Source organism: Myodes glareolus, chromosome 24 (assembly GCF_982192425.1).
Source record: "Myodes glareolus chromosome 24, mMyoGla1.1, whole genome shotgun sequence".
Lineage (NCBI taxonomy): Eukaryota > Metazoa > Chordata > Mammalia > Rodentia > Cricetidae > Myodes > Myodes glareolus.
The window spans coordinates 47,774,012-47,797,322 of record NC_142049.1 but is presented as its reverse complement, the minus strand read 5'-3'; the positions used below and the strand labels follow the sequence as shown (position 1 = coordinate 47,797,322).

At 52.5% G+C, this 23,311-nt stretch overlaps 2 protein-coding genes across 5 annotated transcripts; one reads left to right on the top strand and one right to left on the bottom strand.

Annotated features, from left to right (window-relative positions):
- The first annotated feature begins 79 nt into the window (after window positions 1-79).
- Window positions 80-17,334, top strand: Tmem143 (transmembrane protein 143). 3 transcript variants are annotated; one of them, XM_048443484.3, is made up of 8 exons: window positions 80-226; window positions 549-780; window positions 2,057-2,161; window positions 9,330-9,524; window positions 10,536-10,666; window positions 11,790-12,069; window positions 15,812-16,001; window positions 16,359-17,334. In XM_048443484.3, exons 1-8 carry the CDS (start codon window positions 204-206, stop codon window positions 16,580-16,582), a joined length of 1,380 nt encoding a protein of 459 aa, XP_048299441.3. In that variant the 5' UTR covers window positions 80-203; the 3' UTR covers window positions 16,583-17,334. The 3 variants fall into 3 exon arrangements, with proteins under 3 accessions (XP_048299441.3, XP_048299433.3, XP_048299444.3); XM_048443476.3 differs by having other exon boundaries at window positions 16,347-17,334; XM_048443487.3 differs by having other exon boundaries at window positions 16,313-16,451.
- Window positions 17,335-17,950: 616 nt separating this feature from the next.
- On the bottom strand, window positions 17,951-21,857 carry Emp3 (epithelial membrane protein 3 (MAM blood group)). Of its 2 annotated transcripts, none has more exons than XM_085682725.1 (5): window positions 21,700-21,857; window positions 20,748-20,863; window positions 19,840-19,942; window positions 19,251-19,391; window positions 17,951-18,158 (listed from the first exon to the last, which is right to left on the bottom strand). In XM_085682725.1, the coding sequence occupies exons 2-5, from the start codon at window positions 20,823-20,825 to the stop codon at window positions 17,989-17,991; spliced, it is 492 nt and encodes a 163-aa protein (XP_085538851.1). In that variant the 5' UTR covers window positions 20,826-20,863; window positions 21,700-21,857; the 3' UTR covers window positions 17,951-17,988. The 2 variants fall into 2 exon arrangements, with proteins under 2 accessions (XP_085538851.1, XP_085538852.1); XM_085682726.2 differs by lacking the exon at window positions 21,700-21,857 and adding an exon at window positions 21,589-21,681.
- Window positions 21,858-23,311: the final 1,454 nt, after the last annotated feature.

Here is a 23,311-nt window from a genome sequence, read left to right as displayed (position 1 = left end):
AATAGCGGGCCGGGTGACGCTTCTTTGGCGCGTGCGCAGACCTAAACACAGATTAGCGGTGAAGCATGCGTAATTGAGATAAAGGCTCTTTAAAAAAAAAAAAAATGGTTTCAAAGACTCAGGCTCTGCGCATGCGTCTAACCGCTTGCTGAAGCCTATCCTCTGGGCCCAGGATCTCTTCCTGCACATGCGCAGAAGGCTCAATGACAGTCGCGCGTCGGCTAAGGTGAGGGAAGGGTGGGGGATTGCATGGCCCAGGGAGGACGGCCCAGCACCTGCTATTAACTTTTCCTGGTTTCCCAACATTCCTGAGATTTACCTCGCTGTCAAAACTCCGCAGAGACCACCTGTACCACTACAGAGTCCCTGAGCTTGCAAAATGCTCCAAACTACGACCTCTGCCCCTAGTCTGTAACCCACCTAAATGTGCAGTGTAGAAGGAACTGGACAAGAAAGCTTAGATAGAGACTGTTCCCCCTGAAGGGCGGGGTGCGTGGAGGTACTGCCTCCAACTGACCTTTGACACCCCCTCATTTGCTTATGTTTAGGCTCTGGGAAAGGGGGCTGGCCATGTTGCATGTGACCTGGGGGTCCAAGGTCCGAGTATGGTCCCTGGTGCCTGCTCTTCTTGGGACTCCTCGGGCTCTGTCGTCCCTGGAGAACAGGATGGGGGTGTACCGAAAGATGTGGAACCCCACGGAGCCCCGCGACTGGGCCCAGCAGTACCGCGAGCGCTTCATTCCATTCTCCAAGGAGCAGCTGCTCCGCCTCCTGATACAGGTACTGCCCACTAGCGGTCTAAGAGCCTGGGGACTACAGTTTCCAGACGACCTTGCGACTGCACCACTATACCTGCTATTGAGGACTGCTCTAGCGCCTCCCGAGGGTTGTAGTTCCTGGTCCCTTAGCATGCCTAGTGGCTGCAAGAAGAGTTGGAATGCAGGGGCAAGAGCTCGAAGATGAGATGCCTAAAGAACTCCAGACCCGGGCTTCTTCCGGGCTTTAAACAGGCACTCTGAGACCTGAGTTTTTCCCTTGAAATAGATTTAACTGTCTTCCTCACCATTACTTTCTACTACGTAATAAAATCGTACCTTCAAAGCTGTAATCATAATTATTATCACACTTTGAGTTCTTACTCTGTGGCCCGGGGCTACATGGTTGTCATGTATAGAACCATCAGAATAACTCAATAAGAAAGAGACCACCATCATCCCATTTTGCAGGTGAGGTAAAAGCAGAACAATGACTCACCCATGATGTACTCGTGTTTGAACTCTGCCCGCCATCACTGTCAGATCTACTGCTGTTGAAGACGATCATTACTATAAGTTACTTACTGATCGCCTACCGTGTATACCAAGTCCTATGCTAGGCTATATATCCGTGCACAGAGCGCACATATGGTCTCATTAAAATTTCTCATAGTTGGGCTGGGAATATGGCTTGTTAATTAAGAGCGTTTGTTACTCTGCGGAAGATCCAGGATCTGCTTCTAGCACCCACGTGGTAGTTCACAGTCATGCATTGCTCTAGTTCCAGGGGATTCAGTGCCCTCTTCTGATGGCTGTTGGCACTAGGCATACACATGGTGTCATATACATACATACAGTCAAAACACACATGCACAAGAAATAAATAAATTCTCCATAGCCATCTACTCCAGAGGAAACTGAAGCTCATGCAGGTTTGGACATTTGTCTGGATAATGTCTATCTTCATGTGGCACTCTGGAGCCAGGTGGGCTTATCATGACTCTCAGCAAATAGCTTCACTGAGCCTGTTTCCCCCTTTGAAAAACTGGGGTTCTAACTCCACCAACCCTCTCTCTTCTCTGGGGGATGATTCTGTCAAGAAAGAGCACCTGTCACATGGCACACATTCTGGGAATGTCTAACAGTGCAGAGCAGGTGCCCAGCCTCTGGCTCTCCCTATGTGATGTATGCTGCGGCTGTACAATTGGTCCAGAGTTCCCATCCTGTATGTGGGTTACCATGAAAGGGTTTCTCTGGAGGAAGAGGAAAGAAGCCTAACGAGGTTTTCTTCTGGCTACCAGGAGTTCCACTCTAGCCCAGCAGAGAGAGCGACTTTGGAGGCATTCTCAACGCACGTGAACTTCTGTACCCTGTTTCACTACCATCAACTCCTGGCCAGGCTGCAGGTCTGTCATGTCTTGTCATGCATGTTTGCCCTTTGTCTGTTTAGTACTTAGTACATGCTTGGAGCCTAGCTCTTTTTTAAGTTATGAAGATAGACCAGGACAGATGTAGCCGTACCCTCATGGAGTTGGCATTTCAGATGGGGAGCCAGAAAATAAAATGAGTGTAAAATATGGTGCAGGATCTACAGGGAGAAGGAACTTTCTTTCCCTCCTCTTCCTCCTTCTCCTCCTCCTTCTCCTTCCTCCTCTTCTTCCTTCTTCCTCGTCCTCCCATTCTCCTCCTCCTCCTCTTCTCCACCCCCCCAATCTCTGAGATAGTGTCTTACTCTGCAGACCAGGATCCAGGATGCTCTTGAACTCACAGAGACCCACCTGCTTCTGCTTTCTTTGTGCTGGCATTAGAGGTGTGTGTGGCAGTATGCTTGGAGGAAGTTAGTTATCTGAGCAGCTTGCTGGACTGCAGAGGATGACAGGAAGACTCTCTCTGCAGTGAAGAAACTTTGGGAGGATGTGATGATACTGAGACTGAGAGGATTAGTGTTTTACACTAGGATATGGTAACAAAAATACATTCTGTTGGCTGTTTTACACACTAGCATTTGAGCTCTAAATATCAACTCAAAGCATCCAGGATCTAGGACCTAATGAGGCTGTGTTTTGGGTTTTTGAGACAGGGTTTCTCTGTAGCTTTGGAGCCTTTCCTGGAACTAGCTCTTGTAGACCAGGCTTGAACTCATAGAGATCCGCCTGCCTCCTGAGTGCTGGGATTAAAGGTGTGCACCACCACCGCCTGGCACGAGGTTATTTCTTCATTCACACCTGTTGCTCTCAGCCTCATCCTCACACATGGGAGGGTTGAACAAGAACTCTAAGGTCTCTCATAAGGATCTCCGTGAGGGCTCTAGCCTCACCACCTCAGTCTAACCTGCTGATGTCACATCTGGACATGGAGGCTAACCCTTTTTCTCTAGCTCGTCCATAAATTAGACAGTTTAGGTGCAGCCATAGTTACAGTGATAGCAAAGGCTGCTTGAAGCCGTTAAGGCTGCAGGCCAACCAGACGATCATGATGAAGGGTTATAACCCTAGGTTAGGGCTCCTTCCCACCAGCTGGTGAGTTGATTCCACATTCTAGCCTCTGACTGCCCTCCCTTCCTTAAACAACAACAATACTTCTGAGCCCCAGGTGCACTGTGTCTGGCTGCAGCCCGCTCTGCTACTGCTAGCCCCATTTGTACATACAAAAAGCCAGGCTCAGGGAGGATGTGGGAATGTTCAAGGTCGCAGGGATTACAAGTACTGGGCCAGTCCCAGACCTCCTCACCCGCCACCGCCACTGTGTTCTATCATTGGGGCACATGTGGCTTCTAGAGGTAGAATTGATTCTTTTTCAAAATATTTTGCTATGTAAAATTTACTGTCCTTCCCTCTCTTCCCCCCTCCTCTGAGATGGGGGTCTCACTATGCTGTCCTTCCCTCTCTTCCCCTCTCCTCTGAGATGGGGGTCTCACTCTGTAGCCCTGACAGACAGAGATCTGCCTGTCTCTGCCTCCTGAGTGCTGTCGTGAAAGGACTGTACCAACATGCCTGACCTTGCTATGTAAATGTTTAAATACACAGAGATGCAGAATAGAATATGAGTATTCCATTATGGGTGGGGCAAATTTTCTGGTCAGGAGCTAGGAGGTAGAGATGCCTTAGGTTGGTGCTATGCACACTCCCCACACCCGAAAACAAAGAAGTTACTGAGGAGGGTTTTGCACAGGTGAACTGGACCTATGGTCAGTGTGAGCAGGCACCGCTAGTGGTCTCTTAGTAGAAAGTGTGGTAAAGGCATACTGAAGTCCTGCAACCACAGCCCCAGTCATTGGTCCAGGGCCCCAGCCTGCTTGGACAATCAGTTCCCAGAACATGGGAAGTGGAGTTGGTGATGGGGGAACCTTGCAGGTGGAGATACTGATGGCCTCAGGTTCTGTGTCACCAGCTGTGTGCTCAGATCAGGTCTAGACATGGTTAGATCCTGGGTCTACTTTGAACATCGTGCATTCAGGACTGCTTTATGCTGGGACATGGGCCAGTGAGAAGAGTCCAGGACAACCCAGGCTGTACCCTTCTCACTGAGGCAGGGAAGATGGTGAGTGGGCAGCGTTTGGGTGCTGCCAGGGGTAGCCTGAAGCTGCAAGGACTGGATCAGCTCCGGGCTGTGCATCAGGACTCAAGTGGGAGGCCCCAGGCCTCAGGACGTGGTGGTAACCAGATAGCCATTGCCCTTTATTCTCTAGCAATGTGAGGCTTCCCTGGGCCTGGAGATGGGCCTGTAGCCGCCCTCAGGGCGCTGAGTGGGAATGGTGGGGACAGACAAGAATCAGAGCCCCTTGTGAGTGTAGAGGACTGGTGGTCTGTGGAGCTACTGAGGCTGGCTGTGACTGCATGGAGGTCAGTATGCAGGCTCTGAAACGGTGCCTCCTGCAGCCTGCAAGACACTGCTGCAGCCACTGGCCTCATGTGTTTTTTAAGTTTAAACTTGCAGGGACCAAGTCTGGCAGTGCACTCCTGTAACCCCGGCGCTGGGAGGTAGAAGATCAGGGTTCAAGGTCAGACTTAGATGTATAAACGTGTTTCAAAAAAGCAAGCAGGACCAATGACTCAGCTTATAAGGGTGCTTGCCACTAAGTCTGATGACCTGAATTTGATCCCTGGAATCCACATGGTGGAAGGAGAGAACTAACTTCTTCAAGCTATCCTTTGACTTTCACATCAATGTTGTGCTGTGCGTGCAAGTGCACACACACTGTCATACTGGATTATACATATGCACACACATACAGGCTGGAGAGACGGCTCAGTGCTTTAGAGCACTCGCTGCACTCACATCAGGTGACTCATAACTACCTGTGACTGCAGCACCTGGGAGCCAATGCTTTCCTCTGGCTTCACAGTAAACACACATGCATAGTTAGAAGTAAAAATGAATCTTAAAAATCATGTAATAAAGTAAAACTTGTTCCTCAAAAGCTCCATCATGGCTAACGAGATGATTCAGCAGGTGAAAGTTCTTGCCATGCAAGCCTGAGACCTTGGCTCCCGCCCCAGGACCCAAGTCAAGGTGGAAACAAACACATCAATATTACATAAAAGTTGTTTTGGCCTCAAAGGTGTATGATTCTGCTTCCCAACGGCAATGGAAACCTTTATTTATTTATTGAGGTGCGGTCTCATTGGTAGCCCAGGCTGGCCTCAAATCCGCAAATGCATAATCCTCCTGCCTCAGCCTCCCAAGCACTAAAGGGCTTTTGTAAGTAAGTGGCAGATCTGGGTCCATAGCTCAGGTCCACATCTGTACACAAGGATGGCAGTGGTCCCATTTTCACATGCTGGAAATGTGCCTCCAACCGGCTTCGAGCATAACAGAAACATGTGCAGGATTTCCGTTTGCCCGTTCCGTCCTTCGCTGAGATGTCACAGCAGTGAGAGAGTGAGCTGGCTCAGGGCCTAACCTGGGCTCTTTTCTTACTGGTTCTTATAGTTAACTTAACCTGTTTCTTTTCATCTACGTTTTCTTTCTTCTTCTCTTACTTTCCTGCTGTCTCTATGGCCGACTGGCATCTGTTTGGTTTCTTGCCCTAGCAATCTCCCTCATTCTTCTCATCCTTCTCTTGTTTCTCCTGGTTCTTCTTTTCTGAGGCTAGACTTCTCCTATCCGTTCTCTGCCTAGCTATTGACCGTTTAGTCAGGTGCCTCAGGCAGGCAAAGTAAAACAAATGCAGCATAAACAAAAGTAACACATCTTTGTCTAGTTAAAATAATATTCCACAGCAGCTAAAAGGTCTTGTTGCTCTGTCAGAGGACCCGAGTTCAGTTCAGCACCCACATGGTGGTTCTTGATTGTCCACAACCCTGGTTCCAGGGTAGCTGACGTCTTTTTCTGATTTCTGTGGGTACCAGGCCTGCATGTGGTACACATACATACACGTAGGCAAAGGACTCATACATATAAAATAAATCTTAAAAAATAAAACAAACAAGCAAAGACAAATAGGAAGCTCGTGGTGGTTAGATCTGCATTGCTGGTGGGTACAGTGAACTGGAAAAGCATGTCCGTGCTGGACAGCGACTCATGATGGGGGTAAGTAGGGAAAGCAGTGAGCAGGGGGCGGGGAGAAGGGGGAACAGGAACATGGGGAGGAGGTGCATCAGGCCATGCGCCATGCCTAGGTGTCTAGCTTTAAAGCTGTTGGAGGAGAACCTGGCTGGTGGCGAAGCCTGAAGGGTCCAGCCCTCCCCTCATCCTCATCCTCCTCTTCTAAGGATGCAGCTTCAGTCCCAGCCGTGCAATCCTTCAAGTCCTTCTGGGCCTCTGAGGATATGGTCTGTGGCCAACTTTGCTTGAGCCCTGAGCATGGCCTCCCCATCTGGATGGTCTCAAGACCTTACTTACACACTCAGGTCTCCTGGGCCCTGCAGCCAGCTCACTCTCTCACTGCTGTGACATCTCAGCGAAGGACAGAACGGGCGAACGGAAATCCTGCACATGTTTCTGTTATGCTCGAAGCAGGTTGGCGGCACATTTCCAGCATGTGAAAATGGGACCACTGCCATCCTTGTGTACAGATGTGGAACTGAGCTATGGACTCACACAGCATCTCCCTGCTCACTGCCATTGGAGGTCTAAACACTCCCTCTATCAACTTTTGCTCAATCCGTTCCATACAGAACACTTTCTACTGACCTGGGGTACCTGCTCAGAGATTGTTCTGATACCCTGAGACCTTGTGTTTGGGACACAAACCTATTTTGGACAAATTACATCATGGTGGGACCAGATAGGCTGGCGGCTGCAATTCTCCCTGACCTTCCCCCACCCCCAGAGGGTTGGGGTGGTTGTCAGTACAGAAGATGTGGGGGGCTAGGGCAGATTTGAGAGGCTCTTAAGGTCCTAAAAAGATTCACCTTTCATTCCAAATTCAGTGGAAAACTGTGAGGTGAGGCTTTGCATTAGCTTTAAGTAAACGGAATCCTCAGTTGGGAGTGGAGGGGTCAGGAGAGACGGGGTTCAGTGTGTGAAATCAGGAATTGAATATGGGGTGATGATAGGAGGGAGCCTGCAGATGAAGTATCCTGGGAGGGGAGAGCTAGGGGGACTGGAAGTGACAGGCTGGCATGTCTAGAACCAGGTAGGACATCTTGGGGAGGGAACAAAGAGTGGCCATTTTGATGGCATATTGGGCTGCAGCGATTTGAAGCACAGGTGTGACCACTGGTGTGAGCTGACACTAGTTAGTGCACAGGCTCAGCTGTACACACAGATCCTATACAGGGTTCTAGAGGCAGGGAGTCCTGTGGGGCCCTGGGACAAACAATTCCTTCCATGTTACTGACCCTCTGACCCTTGAAATGGCAGCATTTCATCCCCGTGTGATCTGCTGGAAGTGTCTGTTTTGCTTTGTTCTTTTAAATATTTTGCCATCCTGGGACCCAGGTTGCTGAGCTGCACCCCAAAACCTCAACAGGGGATTCTAGGCAAATTTTCTACCATGAACTTTATCAGAAGCCCCTTTCTTTCTTTCTTTCTTCCTTCCTTCCTTCCTTCCTTCCTTCCTTCCTTTCTTTCTGATTTTTTGAGAGAGGGTTACTCTGTAGCTCTGTAGACCAGGCTGGCCTTGAACTCACAAAGATATGCCTGCCTCCACCTCCTGAGTGCTGGCATTAGAAGCGTGCGCCACCACCACTTGGCCTCTTTCATTCATTTTTGAGACAGGATATTGCTAAGTTGCCCAAGCTGGCTTTGAGCTTTTACTGTTCTTGCTTCTTCTTTAGAAGATGGGAAGACAGGCCTTGGCACACGGTCCAGAGTACGTTATCTTTTTTTTTTTTTTTTTTTTAATCTTATACAGGGAGGTTAGTCAGGTACAGCCATGGGAGGGGACGCAGGGGAGACCTGGGAAAGCATGTACTTTCCTCACTATCCTGGAGGCAGGTGCCATCCAAACCACATTGTGCTGGACCACACCAAGCAGGCCTGGGATGCTGGGAGCTCTGTTGGGGTTCCTGAGACAGGCAGGGAAGAAACAGAAGCTTGGGACTGCACAGGCTTGGCGTGGTGGGCTGTGCGTGGTCTGGTGCCTCGGAGGAAATGGCCCCTGTGGGAGGACTGGAGGTATGTAGGCAGCTTTTGACAGATCAATCACTTTGCACACCTCAGACACACTTCTGACTGGGCCTCTGCTGCTGCTGGGATGGCCATGCCTTCCACAGCCTGCAAGTTTTGTTCTGACAGAGTTTTTCAACAGCCCAGGCTCACTGCTGTGTTAGTCTCCTGAGTGCTGGGATGACAGTGTATGCCACCATGCCCAGTCAATACCTCCCCCAGCCCCCTTCTTCAAGGATTCTCCAGCCAAGTACGGGAGGCCCAGTGCCCTAATGTACAAATTTTAAAGCCCTCATAGTTCATCAGGCCACGTAGGGTTTGAGGCTTGCCCAACAAGTAGGAGTAGAAGTTCAGCGGGGTGGGTGTCACCTTCATTTAGTCCCTCCATGTGCCCTGGCCTCGGACGACTGGGAGATTGCTCTCCACCAGGCAGTCTGGCCTCCTGAAGCTGCTTGGGAGGAGGAGAGATATCTCAGGGCAGACCCTAGAAGGAAGCTGGAGATGTGGGTGAGCTTGTCTGCACAATGTTTCGTTGCTTTTTAAAAAAAATACTTATTTATTTATTATGTATACAATATTCTGTCTATAGTGTGCCTGCAGACCAGAAGAGGGCACCAGACGTCATTACAAATGGTTGTGAGCCACCATGTGGTTGCTGGGAATTGAACTCGGGACCTTAGGAAGAGCAGGCAATGCTCTTAACCACTGACCTATCTCTCCAACCCCTGCTTTTTGTTTTGAAACAGGGTTCTCACTATGTTGCACTGGCTAACCTGGAACTCTATGGAGGTCAGGCTGGGCTTCAACTCACAAAGACTCACTTGAGTCTGCCTCTCAAGTGCTGGGATTAAAGATATGCACACCACCACATCCAGCTGCACAATGTTTTAGGTGTGTGTGGCAGGGTAACACTCTCTCTTGGAAGAGAGCATAGAACACCGAGCTCCGGGCTTTCCCAGGCCCCAGGGGTCCATATCTCTGTGTTGTAACCTCCCTGTTTTTCCTGTTGTCTCCTCTCAGGCCTTGTATGACCCCATCAACCCTGACAGGGAGACCCTGGACCAGCCATCCCTTTCTGATCCCCAGCGTCTGTCCAGTGAGAAGGATGTGCTCCAGGCTCTGAAGCCCCTGCTGGCCCAGGCCAACTTCTCTGCACTCTCTGAAGATGCCCTGGCCTATGCACTTGTTGTCCATCACCCTCAGGATGAGGTCCAGGTACCTGTCCCCAGAGGAGCCATATTTGCTTACCTAGAGAAAGCACTCTCTTCCCCAGCCACTTTGGTCCTCTGTCAGGAACGGGTTATCAACTGAGGGTCTTGGCCAGGTGCGGTGTTGCCACCTGACAAGTTCTGGGATAAACAGTGTAAAGCTCATTCCGTGGGCTGGAGAGGTGACTGTATGGTTCAGAACACTTGTTGCTCTTGCTGAGGACCCAGGGTCTGTTCCCAGCACCCACATGGCCTCTTACAGCTGCCTGTGATTCAGTTCCGGGAGATCCAGCACCTTTTCTGGCCTTTACAGGTAGACACCAGGCATGCCTGCAGTGCACTTACATACATGGAGACCAAACACCTATATATATAAAATAATAAATCTTAAAAAAATTCATAGGCTGGTATGGTGGGGCACACTTTTAATCCCAGCCCGTGGGAGGCAGAGGCAGGTGGATCTCTGAGAGTTAGAGCTCAGCCTGGTCTACAGATTGAATTCCAGGCCAGTCTTGACTACATAGTGAAACCCTGTCTCAATATCACCTCCAACATTTTGTGTCTAAAAAAAATGCACCAAACAATAACAATCAAAAAACCTCTCTGTCTTCCCTTCTATAAAGTCAGCAAAACTGAAGAAATACTAAAATCTTCCAGTTCCACATTTTAGAGAACTTTAAGGTGTATTTTTTTCTAGACATATTCTGTCATATTTTAGGATGTGATCTGCCAGTGGCAGTGGGACATGGTTTAAGTGACGATGTCTTGTCTTTGTAGTTGCTTCATAAATGGAAACTGTTAAAACCAGTGCTGTCATAGATTCTAAGCAGTTTCTTGTGTGCAGCTCCAACCCTATGCAATGTACAACATAGACAACCATGTGTACTCCCTTACCTACACACTGCATGTTCAGCAACAGAAGGCAGGTCCATTTCTGGTAGGATGTGTATTCTGGCACCCCGCCCTTAACACCTGGCTCATGTTCAGCTACCTCTGCTTCCTTTTTCCCCCTTGGCAGGTGACAATAAATTTGGATCAGTATATCTACATGCAGTTCTGGGCCCTGGGCCAGAGAGTTGGGCAGATGCCCCACATGTCCAGTGTGGGCTCCAAACGTGGCTTCTTCAGAAAGTTGCCCCCTGTGGAGAGGTGAGGAGGCCCTTGTTCCCCAGTTGCAGCAAAGGGGAGCAAGGTTTGAGTTGAGAGGGGATGATAGGTCAGTGTCTGGCTTTGGTGTCTTTGGCCAGAGAGAAGTCCAGAAATGTGACGTATGATTGTCAGAATGCAGCCTTTTCTTCTCAAGAGGAAGTGTGAACTACTGTTTCTAGAGAAAGAGTAGGGGAGGCCAGTCATCTCCATTTTCCAGATAAGGAAAACTGAGGGCCAGAGAAGGGAGGCCACATCCTGAAGAAGTGGCACAGCCATGCTTCCGATGCATGATTGACAGGTCCAATAAGAATATAAAGTAATGCTCTCCATGGCGGAACGTGTAATCTACTTCCGACTCCTTATGATTAAGTAGTTTTCTAAAAGGCCATGTAGCATGGAGACATGGAGTTTTAGGAGTGTATCAGTCAGAGCTCTTTAAAGGAACAGAGCCGATTGTGTGTGTGTGTGTGTATGTGTGTGTATATGCATATATATAATAAATCATATATATATATATGATCTATTAGACTGGCTCTCAGGCTGTGGTCAGGGTAGTCCAATCATGGCTGCCTCATGATGGAAAAGGTAAGAATTCAGTGTTTGTTCAGTCATGGAGGTTTCTGGAGAGCTGCTGAGGAACCCTGAAGTTAGTCTTAACCCAGGAAGAGGAATGCCTCAGCAGCAGGACGAGTTTGCCAGTGGGAGTGAGAGCAAGCAGGCAGAAAGCAGAAGCCTCCTTTCTTCTGCCCTTTTATTTATTTGTTTTGAGACATGGTCTCCCCTTATGTTGCTCTGACTGGCCTGGAACTCCCTATGTAGACCAGGCTGGCCTCAAACTCAGAAAGATCTGTTTGCCTCTGCCTCCTGAGAGCTGGAATCAAAGGCGTGCACCCCCAGGCCTTCTATGTGGGCTATCGCTAGAGTGTGATTGCCAAGTTTTAGGGTAGATTTGCCCACCTCAACAATCCAGTCAAGCACTCCCTCATGGGAGTGCCCAACAGCTTGGGTTTTAGTTGATTCCAGATGAGGTCAAGGTGACAACCAGGAGTAGCCGTCACAAGGTGAGACGCTCTGGCCCTAGCACCCCTCACCCTGCACTCATACCCTCCTTCCTGGCCCTCAGGAGATATTTCAAGCGTGTAGTGCTGGCAGCCCGTACCAAACGAGGGCACCTGGTTCTGAAGAGCTTCAAGGATACCCCGCTGGAGGGCCTAGAGCAGCTGCTGCCGGAGCTGAAGGTGCGCACGCCCATGCTGCAGCGCGCCCTGCTCAACCTGATGCTGGTGGTCTCCGGAGTTATGTTCTTCGTCAATGTGGGCATGGTGATACTGTCTGACCTCAAGATGGCCACCTCCCTGCTACTGCTGCTCTTTGCTGCCTTCATGGGCCTGAGGGCCTCCAAGGTGAGCACCCTTGGGTCCCTGCTGCTGGAACTGCCCAGCCAGGCCTCCAGTACTTTCAGTTGTTCCACAGTCTGTTCCTAGTGCCCGATGCCCTTGCATCCTCCTTACTTCATTCATCAGCACCCTTCACCCCAGACAGGGCTCCTCCCCTCTGTGCCTCAGTTTCTTCATCAGCAAAATAGAGTCCCAGAGGAGCACAGGCATTTTAAGAGTGGAGCCTGCCTGACTGGATCTGGACGTGGCCGCTGTCCTGAAGCTGTACGGTCTTCAGTCAGTCACTTGACTTCTCTCTGCACAATGAGAATGGTGCCGGGGCCTGCCGGAGAGGGGTGGACAGGGATGGACAGGGATGGCAGGAGTCAATGTGAGCCTGCCACAGTTCAGGGAGTACATCCACGGTCACTGCTGAAGTGATTATGGTTCCTACAGTGGGACTCTTTGTTCCCCACGTTTCCTTCCTGGAGGGCTACTGTGATCAGTAAGAGAGTCCCAAAAGATGGGTTTGGAAACTTGTGGTCTGGGCCAGGAAGTTGCATATTTAATAACCTTCCTTGCTGAGCTGCAGCATGGAGTTCAGGGCCTCCTCAGAGAGGCGTTGCTCAGGAGCTAGGATTCAGAGTCAAGAACCCAACTTGGGGGCTGGAGAGATGGCTCAGAGGTTAAGAGCACTGGCTGCTCTTCCAGAGGTCCTAAGTTCAATTCCCAGCAACCACATGGTGGCTCACAACCATCTGAAATGAGATCTGGTGCCCTCTTCTGGCCTGCAGGCATACATGCAGGAAGAACCCTGTATACATAATTAATAAATAAATCTTAAAGAAAGAAAGAAAAAGAATCCAACTTGGGTTCTTCTTGCCATTGCATGCCCTGTTGGCTGAGATGGCTGAGATAGGTGGGAAGGGTGGCATTTCAGTTTTTCCGGGTTACAGTGCCCCGGGAGTGCAGCTTGCTGTGAGCTCTGCGCGTCCTGCCATCTACCTGCCAGCTCATTAGTTCTCAAGTTGCTGTCAGCAGTTTTGACAGGCGCTATCTCGGGGAGACCTATGATCAGTCCTGAAGATGATAGCCAGGCCATACGGGTCTCAAGGGAGACTGGATATGCAGGGCCAGCACAGGGAGCGGGGAGAGGGGTGTGCAGCAGGGTTTTAGACAAGGCCCAGCATGGCCAGGGTGGCCCATGGGCATACATCATTCTAGGCTTCTCCTCAGGCTCTCAGGGGCCACAGGTTAAAAGCAGGGAGGAGCCAGGCAGTGGTGGTGCACACCTTTAATCCCTGCACTCTGGAGGCAGAGGCAGGTGGATTTCTGTGAGTTCGAGGCCAACCTGGTCTACAGAGCGAGTTCCAGGACAGACTCCAAACCTACAGAGAAACCCTGTCTCGAACCCCCCCACCCACCCCCCCCAAAAAAAAAGAAAAAGAAAAAACCAGGCTGAAAGGAGCTGCAATGGAGGGGGCCACTGAGAGCAGGGGCTCAGCCCAGTGAGGACACTCCAGTGTTGTGGGGAGAGGACAGTGTCCCAGCTGAGCCTCCCTCACGCTTCAGCGGGCCTTACAGGAGTGGAAGGACCCAGTTTATTCAGTTTGGGTACTCTGATTACCCATTTATTCATACTCCACTGGGGCCCCAGCCATGGCCACTGGGGCCCCAGCCATGGCCTCCCGCCAGAACTCCCAGCCGTCTCTATCCCTAAGTACTCATTCCTTCTGGGCTTTAGTGTCCCCGTGTCTGTTGTACCACAGGCCCCTCTCCTGGTCCTTTCCCATCTCTACCTCTGTGGAACCATATGCTCTCTGCCTGGCTTCTCAGCTCCTTTGTCTCCACCTTGAGTCTCTGGCCAGCTGGGCCTGAAGCAATGGTTCTCACTGGCTACTATGGCCAACGTCTCCCTAATCTGCTTTTTTTGGGGACATGGTCATGGTGCCTGCCTTGTTCCCAGCTTCCAAGTGGCCCTGCAGCCCATTCCCAAGTCCACACAGGGCAGGGCTACCATTCCTTCTCACTGTCTGGTAGGTTCCTGTTCAGATTACCTCATGGTTGGTTACAATCCTTCAACACTCTAACCTGCACCCCAGTTCCTTCTCTTTGTATGTTTGTGACACCTGACCTCTCCTGCTTCCCAAACTCTGCACCCGCATGTGCCGTCCCCTCTGAATAACTGTATTCTCTCCCACTGGGCTGGCCACCCGTGTGCATTCCTTGTCCCTTGCCCAGAGGCCATCAACTCCCTGAGGCCTTTAGTCTGGGATGGGATGGACACCCTACCCTATGCCTTTGCTGTGCAGAGCAGGACAGGAGCAACCCGGAGGATGCAGAGAAGTGTAGGTCCCTCCAGCGGGGTGAAGGCTGTAGAGACGGGGTGTAGGCTGTAGAGACGGGGCGAAGGCTGTAGAGACGGGGCGAAGGCTGTAGAGACGGGGTGAAGGCTGTAGAGACGGGGTGAAGGCTGTAGAGATGGGGTGTAGGCTGTAGAGATGGGGTGTAGGCTGTAGAGACGGGGTGAAGGCTATAGAGACGGGGTGAAGGCTGTAGAGATGGGGTGTAGGCTGTAGAGACGGGGTGAAGGCTGTAGAGATGGGGTGTAGGCTGTAGAGATGGGGTGAAGGCTGTAGAGATGGGTAGGCGCATGAGCTGTAGGAGCCTGAGGCTGCATCTGCTCCTCACTGTTTTCTAAGAACAGACTGTGGGGTATTGCTCATTTGAAGAGCCAGGCTCTGAGGGGACAGGGGGCACATGGGCACAGCAGCGTACAGTGTGTGGGCCGCACTGCATTTGGAGCTTCAGATTCTGAGCCAGGGAAGCTCAGAGCTGAGCAGGGGATGTGAGATGAAGCCAGGGAGGAGGCAGGGAGTGGGATGGGCCAGGGACAGCTGAACTGGCCAGGAGGGATGAGGATGGTGATAGGGTGTGGCCTGCGACACATAGAAGGGGGGTTACCAGAATGGGGACTGGGTAGTTGAGGAGCATGTTTGCATACCAGTGTGTGGTATGCTCCTTTAGCCATGAGAGCTCTGCACTACAGTCTTGGCCGGTGAAGACAGGAGACCCAACTGTTTCATGCATGGTGGTCCTTAGCACAGATTCCTGCCTCTATGGCAACAGACTCCAAGGTAGGAATAGACTCCTTGATGTGTGTGCTCTTAGGAAGTCCATCCACACAGCCATGTTGTGAGGCCCCCAGCTGTGTCCATTCAGGCTGAATTCTTGGGACAGGTTGGTATAGCAGCTCCGTCCTTACACTGTCTGTCATGTGTACTGACTTCCTTGGTCCTTGCAGCACCAACCTTGTAGTCAGACAGTGCTCTCGGGACCACTCTCAGTCAAGGGCTTGAAGCTGGTCGGGGATGGCAGAGACCACACAAATGCACAGGATTATCTTGAGCTATTCCATCCTGGCTAATGTGGGAGAGGGCTGGGAGAGTGGAGGGTCCAGGCTGTACCCAGTGTTCTGATTGTATCACAACACCCCAGTCTCTCTGTACTGGGTTACTATAAAGCAAATCTTAGACATGTCATCTGGGCTCTGGAAGAACATTTGACAAGGATGTACTGGGATTGAAATTTTCTAGGCTAGAACTCATGTTTAAAATCTTTGCACAAACCCATTAACATGTTGCCAGATAGCAAAACCATGGGCCACTGGCAGCAGGGTGCATTTTGGCCTCAGCCCCAACCCAGGCTCCAGGGCACTCTGGTTTTGAGGAAACCCTGCACCTGTGTCTCTAAGCCTGCGTCCCCACAGGTGTTTGGGCAGCGTAGAAGCGCGCAGGCGCTGGAGCTGGCGCACATGCTGTACTACCGCAGCACATCCAACAACTCGGAGCTGCTCAGTGCCCTGGCGCTCCGTGCACAGGAGGAGCACATCAAGGAGGCTCTGCTGGCTCACAGCTTTTTAGCCCGATGCCCAGGGGGTGCCCAAGGCCTCCCTGAAGGTAAGTCCTCCCCGATGCCTAGGTCCTCCTGCCATTGCTAGGCCTCCCTATTATCTCCCAGGCCATCCCTGCTGTCCCCTATGCCAACCCTTTGGTCCCCAACTCCTCCTTACTGTCCCTCAAACCCTCCTTTCTGTCCCTAGGCTCTCCCTGCTACCCCTGGGTCCTCCCTGCTGCTCCAACGTTCTCCTTAATGTCTCCTATGCCAGTGCTGCTGTCCCCCAGGCCCTCCCTGCTGTCCCCAGGTCCACCCTGCTGTTTGTCCCCCATGCCAGCCATGTTTTCCCTGGACCCTCCATGTTGTCCTTCAGGCCCAGGTCTTGTCTAGCTCCAGCTTGAACACAGTCTTCCCCACAGAGACCTCCAAGTGGCTACAGTCTGAAGTGGAGAGCTGGCTTCTATCTCAGTCCGGCTGTGATGTGGCCTTCAATGGATCTCGGGCCCTAGCCCACCTACAAGCCCTGACTCCCAGCTTGGGCTTGTTCCCACCACCTGAGTTGCCACAACTTGACCCACTGGTCCTAGGCACTCCAGAGGCCCCGCAGGCTGCTGCGCCCGGTGGTAGCTACCCCTCATCCTGACCACTTATTACCAGGTCCAGCACTGAGGGTGCCGAGCTCCGCCTCCTCCATAGCAAGGTGTATCTCCTGCCCGGACTCTTGGTTGTCGACAAGGTCATTATTTCTGCTAGGCCATTAGTTTTGCTATGCTATGCACTTAAAGAGTAGTCAGTCCGGGCTGCTGGCAGTTGCTAAGCAGCCTCCTGAGGCCAACCAATCAAAGTCGTGTATCTCAGCTTATATTTTATTTCTCGGCCCCGCCCTTGACGGGAACCTCACCAAGGCCGGGTGGAGGGGGCGGGGTTTGGGGAGGTTTGACGCAGCTGCTGGATTGCAGCTGCTAGAGTTGGCCGCTGTGAGACCGCCAGGCTGTGAAAGCTGTGCCTGGAGGCCCTGCTTCATCTTCCGTTTAGCCTGCACAGGAACTGGCTGCCACACGCACCTGGGCGGGGCTCACTGCAACCCGCAAGCCGTTTGGTCCTGGCACATCGAGGGTGCGTACTTTGGGCACCTCAACCACGGGCAGCCAATCAGAATTCCTGGAGGAATTCTGCAAATCCGTGTGAATGAGCCATCTGTTCTGCAGCTGATCCGTCCTGGTTGAAGGCAATGGGAACTGCCAGGCCCAAAGAAGACGGTGGGCCTGCAGCATTCCGCCCCAAGATCACTCCAGCTCAGGCCCTTGGTGCAGAAACTGCTTTAATATGGGTCTCCCTACTGTGCAATATTTATCACTTTACCTTCTTCCAAAGGAATAAATAATGTTTAATAAATCTGGTCGGTGTGGCTGCAGGTGAATGGGGGTGGTCAGAATCCTGGAAAAGAGGGTGTGGCGGGGTCCCAAATGGGAGGCTCAGAAGGTACTGATGCCGGAGGAAAGCTTTGATTGCAAGAGTCTGGATCTCAAGAAGACCCGGCGCAGCAGTGCAGACTGTTCAGCACACAGTGGGAGACAGCCAGAAGCAGGTGAAATCCTGTGAGGCCCAGCCGTACCCACTGAGTAGACGGGGTGTTACATTGACTGTAGAGTGGCCTGTGTGGGTGTAGGAAGAGTTGGGTTCTGGGAGGAAGGGGAGAACAGTCTGTAGTAGGAGACAACTCTTTCAGTGGTTGGGGCAGAGACAAGATGTGGAAGAGATCACCAGCCCAGAAGTGCGAGGCAGCCTAGGTCCCTGAGAGAGAGGCCACACAACTGGAGCGGGGAGAGGGCTCTGAGACAATTCTAATGAGGTCTTCAGGGAGGGACGGGGTCATCCTGATCTTACCTAGGTCAACTGCCCTCTGGAAGCTGGCTCCAGCTGGCATCCCAGACAGAGACCTGGGAGTTGAGCTCTGACTGAGACTGGAGAGGGTGGCTGCTGTTAGGGAGGGAGGGAGCCGAGCTAGGGCTGTGGTTAAACAGATTTTATTCTCTAGGCACACAGCATTCATTCACGTTTCCGCAGGTGGATGTAGATGATACCGCTGACCAGGGCGAGGGGGAAAGCCACCCAGGCCAGGGCGAAGCAGTAGCCGAAGCTGCCCCCGCGCGGGTACTTTTCCAGGATCTCCTCAGGATGGATGGCGTAGATCAGTGCCCCAGCGAACACGGCTGCACCTGGGGAACGGGGGCAGCAGTGTGAGGCTGGGTGTGCAGGGCGGCTGCACTGCCCTGGACCCTCTGCAGTACGCCAGACCTCCACAGGCATCCAGCTGCTGCAGCGTGGCTTTGGGTCCCCAAATGCCCATCTGTGAAATGGGCCATGGCAACCATCCATCCATGGAATTCTTCTTGAGTTTTTCCATGAACCAAACATACAAACATGAGTAAGTAACATGGGTGGAGTTTCCCAGGGAACCCAGGAAGATGTGTTCAAAACTACCATGATTAACTCAGCCCTTTGCACCTAGAGCCAAAAAATTAAAAAAAAAAAGAGCTGTGTGTTCAAATCTCAGTGACCTCTTCTTCATCCCCTGAACCCTTCAAGCCTTAAATTATTTGACCTTAAAAAAAATGTGTGTGTATGTATGAATGTGGAAAGGGGGCTGAAGAGATGGCTCAGCGGTTAAGAGCACTGACTGCTCTTCCAGATATTCTGAGTTCAATTCCCAGCAACCATATGGAGACTCACAACCATGTGTAATGAGATCTGATGCCCTCTTCTGGTCTGCAGGCAAACATGCAGCCAGAGCATGTATACATAATAAAGAAATAAATCTTTAAAAAAAAGTGGAACTTGACTTGATGGCCCACACCTACACTCTCAGCTACTCAGGAGGAGGTGAGGATGGAAAACTCAAGTCCAGCCAGAACGATTTAGTGAGCTCCTTTTTCAAATAGAAAGAGGGTTGAGAGTACATGGCTAGAATGCACCAGTGTGGAGCTTGTCTGGCATGTCAGAGGCCTTTGTTACATTCCCAATATTGAATGAAGAGAAAAAGTGAACTCCCTGAACTGGTATACAAGAAACAGCAGTTGGCTGGTAGGATTCAGAGCTTTCCTTCTGTGGTATCTCTTCGCTGCCTCCATTCCTGGAACCCACATCATCTACCAAAACCTACTTCTCAAGTGCTGGCTCACTAAAGTCCCAAGGCCCCCCACAGCATCTCTGAGAACTACAACTCCTTGCCCCTGGGGTCACCGAGGCTGTCCTTGGGGGAGGGCCTGGCGAGGTGGACTCCCATCCCCTGATCTCGGGGAAGTGCTTACTGGTGCAGAGCTGGCAGAGGCCAGTGGCGTAGAAGAGCCCTCCTCTCCGCATGGTGTAGAGCTGGAACATGAAGAGCATGAAGGACAGGCAGCAGAGGATGAGAGAGAGCACCATGAGCACCTGCACTGCCTTCAGCCAGCCTGCAGGGGGAGACACAGTGCGGTCACAGCTTCAGGCGTATACGTATTACAGGGATCACAGACCACGCAAACCCTCCCTGATGAGCTCCATCCCCACCCTCACCTGCCACCCGTAGACTTTTGGGAGGAGGCAACTCCATGCATTTAGAACTCTGGCCTTTTCTGCTCTCCCCAGCTGCAGTGAACGGCTCACACACTCAATACACGGCTCCATTTCCTTACAACTTTGGAAAGCCTTACCTTCTCAGAATTTAGGGCGCTTTCTCCCCATTTCTTAAGCTTGTAGCATGTGGCCTCCACCCTTTCCGATCAATCAGAACAGAGGCAGTGGCCTTTCCATCCAGACAGGCTGCCTATGCCAGCCCCAGATGCTGGCAGCCTAGGCTGGGTTCCCAAGCCCGACCCTGGCCTGTTTGGGGCCCTCCGCTGCCCTCAGCTGTATGCTCACCATTCTCACTGACGTTACTGCAGGCCCATGTTTTGGTGGTGGTGTTCCACGTGCAGTCATACCACAGGTTCAGGGACTCCTTCTCTGGGAGAGTCCACCAGGACTGGGAGGGACAGAGAGGGGCGGGTGAGAACAGGAGGATGGAGTCAGGGAGAGTGGGGATGGAGGCACCTAGAAGGTATGGACCTGTGGGCCAAAAGGGTGGGCAAGGCTAGGGGAAAGGACTGGCCCAGAAGTAGGAGTAGGAAGGTGGAGGCAGGCAGGCAGGGAGGTGGAGACAGGGAGGGAAGCAGGCAGGCAGGGAGGTGGAGGCAGGGAGGCAGAGGCAGGGAAGGAGGCAGAGGCAGAGGCAGGGAAGGAGGCAGAGGCAGGGAGGCAGAGGCAGGGAGGCAGGGAGGCAGAGGCAGGGAGGCAGGGAGGCAGAGGCAGGCAGGGAGGGAGGCAGAGGCAGGGAGGCAGAGGCAGAGGCAGGGAGGCAGAGGCAGGCAGAGGCAGGCAGGGAAGGAGGCAGAGGCAGGCAGGGAGGCAGAGGCAGGCAGGGAGGGAGGCAGAGGCAGGGAGGCAGGGAGGCAGAGGCAGGGAGGCAGGGAGGCAGGGAGGCAGAGGCAGGCAGGGAGGGAGGCAGAGGCAGGGAGGCAGAGGCAGGCAGGGAGGCCAGAGGCAGGCAGGGAGGGAGGCAGAGGCAGGGAGGCAGAGGCAGGCAGGGAGGGAGGCAGGCAGCGAGGGAGGCAGGCAGGGAGGCAGAGGCAGAGGCAGAGGCAGAGGCAGAGGCAGGGAGGCAGAGGCAGGGAGGCAGGGAGGCAGGGAGGCAGGGAGGCAGGGAGGCAGAGGCAAGAAGGCAGAGGCAGAGAGGCAGAGGCTTAAAGAGATGGGCTGTAGCTGGGGTTCACAGTGAGCTGGAAGCTTACCTTGTCCAAAGTGGCCACAAAAAGCAAGACGAGAATGAGGATGTGGAGGGCAGAGACCACTAACAGGAGGAGTGACATGGCTGCCAGACACCTGGCTCAGAGCAGGAGGGACAAACCTGCAGAGTGTGGGAGCACTCAGTCCTGGGCAAGAGGGCTGGGGTCTGGCCTTGACTCTAGAGTCTGAGGGAGGAGGGCTTGGGAAGGCTCCTGGGTGTGCGGGAGAAGGGGAGTAGGCTGAGCAGTCTTCCCTGCAGAGCAGAAGGGTGAGCCCAGGGCTCCCGTGCCCCTGGAGCAGCCTAGAGATTCTCCTACATGGACTCAGGGGACAGACGGACAGGACTGACAATGCATTGGTGCCTGTCCAGTGTCTTGTTCCTGGGCTATGTGGGTCGCTGTATGGAGGTTTAAATTGACGCCCCTTTCGAATCCATCAGGAGCAGGAGCTGCCCCCAGGACAGGCCTCCTTGACTCATGCACTCTCTTCTCCTGGGTGAGTCATGGGTGACTCATCCCCCCTTCCTCCAGCCCCTGGCTGAGTCTCTGTGGTCCTCACCCCACCCTACTGCGGACCTAAGGCTCTGGACACTTGGGGAGATGGACTAGAAGGGGAAGGGGGAGGTCTGAGTGGTGAGACCACTCCTACCACCCCTGAGTGCCCAGAGAACTCAGGCCTGGGAACCCTCCTGCACCTCACCCCTTCATCTCAGGAGAGAGCGGGAGACCCCAAAGGGGAGGCTACCAGACATCTCCCATGGTGTGCTCTTTTGGGACCACAAGTCCTCCAGATGGTCCTACTCCTTCCTGTACCCCCCACCAAAGGCTGAAAGGTCACTTCAGCTACCATTGTCCTCGGGAGCTGAGTGGAGGGTTTCTTCCTGCCTAGGATGCCCCTCCCACGGTGCCATGTCGCCCAGTAAATAAATCCTGTCTGAATAACGGATTGCAAACTTACCGAGAGTCGCTGAAGAAGTCAGACTTGGAGTCTGTCCTCGGTTGGGCCTCTTGCCCCGCCCTTCTGCTCCCTCCTTCCAGCTGAGGCCTGTGCCTCCCTCAGCTGCCGTCCTCCCGCCCCTTGCTAGCACCCTTCTCCCTCTCCTTTCCCCTCCCTCCCCTTCTCTCTCTCCCGTGGTGGTTTCTGCTTCTCTTAACTCTCAATATATACCAACCCGTTTATATCCACTTTGGCCTCGCCCAGCTGAGTTCTGTACTCAGGGGAGGGCACAAGGACTTGGTTCCTGATTCTCTGCCCACCTAGTCATACAGTGGGCATGTTCTGGGACCTCCTTTCAGGGCTCAGATGAGAAAGCTTTGGGGCCCTGGGGTGGGGCACATGACCTCCTTGAACAGAATGCTTGCTTTCTTTGATGGAGTTTGGGGCTGAGGATGACACAGGAGTCTGTAGAAGGCCAGACTCCTGTGACATAGGTCAAACTTTGGACTGACTCTGAGGTGGACAGAAAGTATGAATCCATGGAAAGGAGCAGGATGTAGCCTTTAAGAATGCCAACGATTTTCTGGTTGTGTGACTTTGGGTAGCTTATTTCCTTATCCCAGGCCTCGGTCTGCTAATCTGTATAGTGGGTACACTATACCGCCAGTAAAGAAAATAGAGTACAGGAATAATGACTGGGTGGGTGGATGGATGGGGGCTGACTAAGAAAAACAGGCTATTCCTGGAAGGTCTCTTGGAGGATGTGATATTTGAGCTGAGATTCAAGGAAGGGAGTCACTTGGACACCAGGGAGAAAAGAAGATTGTTCGGGCCTTGAGAACAAGCTCCTGTTGTTGGGGGAGCAGACAGAGGGCCAGTGTGGCTGGAGCACAGGCAGCCTAGGGTGTGGTGAGCAGGGACATCGGAGGACTCACTTGACATTCATGTGGAAGCCGGATTTTCCTCTGAGCGTTATGGGAGGCCATTAGAATTCTCACAGCGCTCTAGTCCCAGGACTGTAATGTGAACTGTCTCAGACGCTGAGTTAGGGGAGATGGGGGATAACTGAGAATATCTGCATTCCTGGGCAGGTGACCAAGTTCTGGTTCTGATGAAGGAAGGGCTTGGGGACCCGAATGATGGGATGTGTGGACCGATTGAGAGAGCAGGAGCTGGGCCCACACAGCACAGACTAGGAGTCCTCACTGGCTGTGTGATCCTAGGCAAGTTTCTGCGGACCTCTGCATGGTTCGGTAGTGCAGTGGGTAGCATCGGTCTAGAGCAAGGCTTGGCAGTGTCCTGCAGCTTAGAGCACGCATTGGGGCTCCCGTGGAGTCAGGGGAACTCTGCTTCAGAGGCTCTTGAAGAAAGGGCAAATACTTGGGTGCCTTGAATCCCAAAGCTAAACTTTGGAAAGAGTGGCTGAAGGGGGAACAGACTTGGGGAAGCTGACCCTAGGGTGCTTAGTAGACAGTGGGTCACTGTGGACAAAATTGGGGGCTTGGAGTGGAGTCTTGTGTTCCTCTGGCATTGCAGGGACAGGAGGTTACATCCCACGCCTGGGAGCAAGGAAGATGCTGAGGAAGCCTGAACAGATTTAACACTCCTTGAAGTTTAATCAGTTCAGCACTTG

What these genes read in the sequence shown, in the direction of transcription:
- Tmem143 (XM_048443476.3), top strand. Translation starts at nt 204, where the DNA reads ATGACAGTCGCGCGTCGGCTAAG. An exon ending in ACCCTCAGGATGAGGTCCAG is followed by an intron (nt 9,525 to 10,535) that starts GTACCTGTCCCC and finishes CCCCCTTGGCAG; the next exon opens with GTGACAATAAATTTGGATCA. An exon ending in TGGGCCTGAGGGCCTCCAAG is followed by an intron (nt 12,070 to 15,811) that starts GTGAGCACCCTT and finishes GCGTCCCCACAG; the next exon opens with GTGTTTGGGCAGCGTAGAAG.
- Emp3 (XM_085682725.1), bottom strand. Translation starts at nt 20,825, where the DNA reads ATGTCACTCCTCCTGTTAGTGGTCTCTGCCCTCCACATCCTCATTCTC. An exon ending in CAGTAACGTCAGTGAGAATG is followed by an intron (nt 19,392 to 19,839) that starts GTGAGCATACAG and finishes CTCCCCCTGCAG; the next exon opens with GCTGGCTGAAGGCAGTGCAG. An exon ending in CCTCTGCCAGCTCTGCACCA is followed by an intron (nt 18,159 to 19,250) that starts GTAAGCACTTCC and finishes CCCGTTCCCCAG; the next exon opens with GTGCAGCCGTGTTCGCTGGG.